The sequence below is a fragment of the Vigna unguiculata genome, chromosome 3 (assembly GCF_004118075.2).
Source record: "Vigna unguiculata cultivar IT97K-499-35 chromosome 3, ASM411807v1, whole genome shotgun sequence".
NCBI lineage: Eukaryota > Viridiplantae > Streptophyta > Magnoliopsida > Fabales > Fabaceae > Vigna > Vigna unguiculata.
In genome coordinates this window covers 61,170,133-61,176,087 of record NC_040281.1, presented here as the reverse complement: position 1 = coordinate 61,176,087, position 5,955 = coordinate 61,170,133, and the positions used below count along the sequence as shown (strand labels likewise).

Genomic DNA, 5,955 nt, shown 5'->3' with positions numbered 1-5,955 from the left:
TTTTTTTATTACCATCCAACATATATTAGAGTTCAAAAGATATAATATCTATGTTAAAGTTTTATTATTGTGTTTATTATTTGTTCTTTGTGTCATTTTGATAAAGTGATGTATTATAACTTTTATTAGTGATAAAAAAAAAAGATTCATTCAAATTTAAAAAATTGAAGTAAACAAACATTTAAAATATATTTTAATTTGAACTTTTTTTTTTCTTATATATTTTTTAAAAAATATTTTTAAATTTTATCAACTAGATTTCATGATTGTTTGCAAATTTAATAAATGTTTTGGTTCTCATGAGATTTTATTTGGTATTCCAATCTAAAATATAAATTATAATTTATTTCAAAGTATTTGATATCGAAAAAATATTCATCCTCCTAATATTGAATATTTGATAATATTATATTTCGCTTACCTTAATTTTTTATTATATTATAAAAATTAATTAAGATTAATATTGAAATAGTAAAAAAACGGGTACAGGTATAGGTACAAGATTATACCCGTTATCCGATAACCATTAGATTTGAAGATGATGATGAAAATGAATTTTTTCTACAAAGATGAATATGAAATAACAAAACTCGTCCCTGTCTCGTCCCGTTATCATCCCTGACTCTAACCAAAAGTTTAGTGAAATCGTTCATACGAAAGATTTAATATTGCATTTGTTAGAAAACAAAATAATATGAAATCACATTTTAAATTGTATTTGTTATTTTATTTTATATATTAGTATTTCATTATGATAAAAGTTTTAAATTTATCAGATTATGTAAAACATATATAATATGTTTTTGACTATTTTTTTTAATATAGACATAGTCATGGTCAAATTATTTTATCATTAATTTAGTGTTTCAACGGATGAATGACAGTATTAAATTTTATTACATTCAATCTAATAATTAAAATATCTTTTGTAAAAGAAAATTCAAGCATAATAAATAAAAAAATACTTATATACAAATTGCAAGTAATTAGCCTACACCATTATAATACACCTCTTACAGATACGTTTAGTGTTTTTTTATTTAACTATTTTATTGTTTGATAAATTTGTTATATTTTTAACCACCTTTTTTGTGTTGTGTTGAATAATTTTATTTTTAATAAGTACAAATATTTTTTTTGATAAAAATACACAACTACATAAATAATCTTTCAAAATATAATCATCTAACCTTTTCTACTTAAAATAATTATGAAAAATATTTGTTTAGAAACCGTATAGTTTAAATTTTAAAAATGCAGATACATTTCTACTCATTTTTATAGTGATAATAAATTTTATTAAAATCGATTTTCAAAAAAATCCTTGAATATTATTCACTATTTTTGTTTTTTTAAATGTTCTTTTTTATTTGTCATTTTAAATTTGAAGATAACATTTTTCTAGTTATATATTTAATTTAATTAATATGAAGAGGAAATTATATATATGTGGAGAGAATATACAATGACAAATAAAGGTAGATATAAGAAAATTGAAATATATAATTAATCCATGATAAATAAATATATTTCGAAATTTTTTATATTAAATTTTTGAATCACCGTATGGATATAAATAATACTCATTCTTTTAAAGGTATTTATCTTGTTTCCATTTTCAATCTCATATTTATCTTGGTATTAAATTGCTAAAATTATTTTAATTTATTTTAAACTAAAAATTTATATTAATTTTTTTTTGTTAGTTTTGTAATTTATTTATAAGATACACCTGATATTTTTTAATCTTTTATATAATTATTTTTATATTTATCCGATTATTTAATATTTTTATTTGATATTATATAATTATAATTTTTTTATATTTGATTTCCGAAAAAGAAAAAATGTGAATAATTTTGACATTAAATACCTCATAATATCATATTTCTTTTATTGTAAATTTTTTATCTTTTATAAAAATAATATTTAGAATAATAAACGAACGGGTATGGGCTATTCTCTGATAAGGTTGAGAAAAAAAAATTATACCTATTGATATGAGTGATATGAGGATGAGATAAATTCTTATGCAATAATGGGATGGAAAAATCAAACCCATATCTGCCACACTGCTAACTCCTTTAAAATTGTACTAAAAGTTAAAAAAAATTAAATATTTTTTTTTATGTGAGTGAAAACATTTTAAGAGACTGTTACAAAGTACAGAGCTAGAAGTAAAATAAAATAAATTGTGAAGTAAATTCCTTAAAAATTCCATGTTACAAGAACAATGAGAATCTTTGAAATTCTTAAAAAACTACAACAACTTATCAATAAGAAAATGTATAAAGACTTTGTTTTTTTAATTTAATTTCTAATTTATACATAAACTAATTCGAATTTATACAAACTTCATTTTCTTATGATTATTTTTATTGAAATGGAGAGCAAAAAAAACCTTCATGTATATGAATTAAGTGTTATAATGAATACTTTTGTACTGAAATTATAATTGATCATATGTTTATGGTATTCAAAGTTGATGAAAGCAATTGAGTTCCTAAATGGATTGTAAAAGTTTGTGTGTTTGGGCATTGTGATGGAGATGAAAGATGAGAATGAAGAGGTATCAATGATTGTCCAGATGAAATATCATTGTCAGTAGGTGAATGTTTGATGAACAATCAAAATGAGTACACTTCTCTGGCATTGTTTAATTCATGGTTAGAATCTTCCTCAAATCATGACAATGAAAGCAAAACCACTGTTCTTGACACGAGGGGTGTGGACACCATAGGCATCATTACGTTGTACCCAACAAAGCCAAACACATCAAAGCAGAGACACCAGAAAAAAGGTCCATGTAGGGAAACTAGGAAAATCATACCTGCTTTTTATGCTTCCACTATTAGCTTTGACACATTTTAAGCAACACACGCTTTTCAGTATTTCGTATTTCAACTTCAAGGTAAATTTCACACAACGAAGCTGCAATACACCACAAAAACAATTGACCTACCCAACCCTCAAATTCTTCAAGCTGCATTATAGGTAAGAAGATAAAAGGGAGAAGCAAGAGATAGGTCCAACCCAAAATCAGACGACTCTATTATCAAACTCTACCTTTCTATGCACTGAATTGACTATTAGGTAAGAAGAGCTATACATCTATATTTTTTGGTGTATAAAGCTATTAGATATGGCAATCACGGGATCCATTCTTTTTGGTGAAATGTTTCAACGCCTTTCACCCACCTATAATTAATTTAACTAGATCTACAACAAAAATTTATCAACAACGAAAATTCAGGAGGAGCTTCTGTTGTGTTGTGCTGTGTTGTATACATTACTAAATAAACTAGCTAGCATCTGTCAGCTCTCGTGATCTTCAACCTCTTCACACTGTTCAAGAACATCCTGCATTAATTATCAGATGCAAAAGAAAAAAAAGGGTCAAACAAAATACACTGGAAAATGGAGCTAATAGTAAGATTCAAGAGTTCAATTTTTGAGAGAAAATATGCATATCACTTACTCCCACGGCACATCTCCAACCATCATCCAGTCCCCTTCTTGATCCTCATAAGTTAGCACGTGAAAATTCCCAGAACCGAGTGGCTGAGAGTTTGGACCTGAAAAAACAAAAATTGATCTCTAAATATGATGGTCCAAAAGAAGGTGCAGAAGGAACTGATTTCATGAGGGTTTGAAAATGCTCACACAGAATGGTGGTCCTAAACATATGGCCTAGAGTTTTCACTAGTCCGTCATAGCTATAATGTGCCATCAGATTTAATTTTCTTCCGATGGGGATTCCTTCCATGTAGACTTTCACAAATAAAGAGGGTTTCTGGCTGAGATGGCTTTGTTTCCCCACAAGGGTGCTCCTCAATATGGACTTAATTGGTGGCCAGTTGAAACTCTCCTCCCTGATAACAGATTAACATGTTAATGCAATTAATCATATACATACATGCATCACCATATATATCCAACACGAACAACAGGATCAAGAAGATCAAGGAACGGAAAAGAATCCAAGGTTAGCATTGGCGTGGAGAAATAGATAGGAGAGTGTATCTGTTTACCTTGGTGTTGAATTGAAAGGTGGTTCAGATTGAGATGAAGGAGATATGCTGAGACCAAGTCTGAGGTCAGTGCTCAAATCAGTTCTGTTTCTGCACACACTCGATGAAGGGGACGAAGAGGGTGGTGGAGTTCTAGAAGGATGGTTGTTGCTATCAATGGAAGAAGATGAAGATGATGATGACTGGGTATGAGGAGCATCGATTTCCTCTAATGTCCCCATATCTTCCAATGAATGAAACTGATCAAGACTGAAAAGAAAAGCCGCCACCTTAGGCTCCTTATATATATATATATATATATACACACACACAACACATAACACAACAGAAGAAGCTACTTTAAACCAAAAAGAAAGAAAGAGAGAGAGAAAGAGAGAGAGAGAGAGAGTGATAAGCAAATAAATAAGCAAAAGCAAAGCCAAGTCAGACATTGAGCAGACTCTCTTTGGTTTTGATTTGCCCTGAGGGTGGGCGACATGTCCACAAGGCCTAAGTTACACGGTCTTTAATTAATTACTTGTTTTGAAGTTTTGGTTGGTTGGAACCAACAAAACTTGTTTATTTTAATCAGCTCTTAATCATATTTCACCCCTCTTCTTGTTTATTATAGTTTTGGAAGCTTATAATTTTATTTTAATCAACTCTGCCTTCCATGGAAGATGTCTTCACATCATCATGGGAGGACATCGGGTTTACTATTATTAAACTGGAAAGAAAAAGGTGAATGCTTTGCCTCTATGGTCATGTCATGCACACCATGTACCATATCATCAATAAAATAAGAAACAATACAAAACTAATTTCTGCTTGTCTTTTCAACACCAATATTATACTAATGTGTGTGTGTGTGTATTATAATAATCCATTGGAGAATTTAGTGGGTTTTCATGATTCTCTAAAATATTGGACTACAGAACATAGTTTTGTTTGGTGAGTGGGAGCTTTATGATTTACATGATGTGAAGAAATGAAAGGGATTGAGAGAAAAGTTTTTGAATTTGTGCCGTTGATGTGGTGAAAATCTCAAAAACCAGTCCACTTTGAAGGGCTTTATAGGCTCTTAACAATTATGGTGTGAATTGTGAGAATAGAAAGAGGTGAAACTGTTTTGGATTGGATGTGGTAAATATAACTAAAGTTGAAGCAAAGTGATGGCAGTGCATAAGTGTTGGAAGAGAATGATGGAGACAATGTAGAAGGGGCATTGAATTGAAGAAGGGCATAGGAAGTTAGAAGTAGAAAAGAATTAAATTGACAGCTTGATATACAGCATCAGCAACCCCAGATAGGGAAGTTGGAGTAACTATGATGTTCAGCCATATGTAGCAAACTGGAACGCATTAATTGTAGCTAAACACTGGTGCATTTCAAACGTTGGACACCAGTACAAGAGTTGTCGTTCTTGTTCACAGGTTAGTCTACACTGAGTTGTTGAGCTGTTCAGTTTCAGCATCAGATTCCAGTTACCACTTCTTTTTTTGCCTTTCAATCTTGTTTCTCTTCTTTTCTCTTTCATTTTGTTAGACTTCGTGCAACAACTCAATTTGGAAAATATGGACTCATCCTTACACTGCCATACTCACAGCATAATCCAAGCCAACCACTAATAATAATAATAATAATTTTTTTATTTATTTTTATAAATATGGTTAAATTATAATTTTGCTCTCCTGCAATCTACTGTTTTAGTTCATTACAAAAGGCTAAAATATAATTCTAATAATAAGTAATTTTGGTGAATGTAATTAATCTTTATCCTTAATTTTTAATATTATATTTATCACTTATGAATGTTAATTTAAGAGTGTTTATCTTAATATGATTTCGGTCAATTCATTGAAAACACGTGTATTTGTAATTGTTCGCATCAAAAGTACAAAAAGACACAAAATTTAAGAAGATTTTATAGACTTGATTTCAAAAT

At 29.1% G+C, this 5,955-nt stretch overlaps 1 protein-coding gene across 1 annotated transcript; it reads right to left on the bottom strand.

Moving 5' to 3' along the window:
• Window positions 1-2,562: 2,562 nt before the first annotated feature.
• LOC114177040 (auxin-responsive protein IAA31) lies at window positions 2,563-4,478 on the bottom strand. Its single transcript, XM_028062268.1, has 5 exons — window positions 4,461-4,478; window positions 4,032-4,280; window positions 3,664-3,872; window positions 3,479-3,575; window positions 2,563-3,360 (listed from the first exon to the last, which is right to left on the bottom strand). Exons 2-5 carry the CDS (start codon window positions 4,250-4,252, stop codon window positions 3,306-3,308), a joined length of 582 nt encoding a protein of 193 aa, XP_027918069.1. The 5' UTR covers window positions 4,253-4,280; window positions 4,461-4,478; the 3' UTR covers window positions 2,563-3,305.
• Window positions 4,479-5,955: the final 1,477 nt, after the last annotated feature.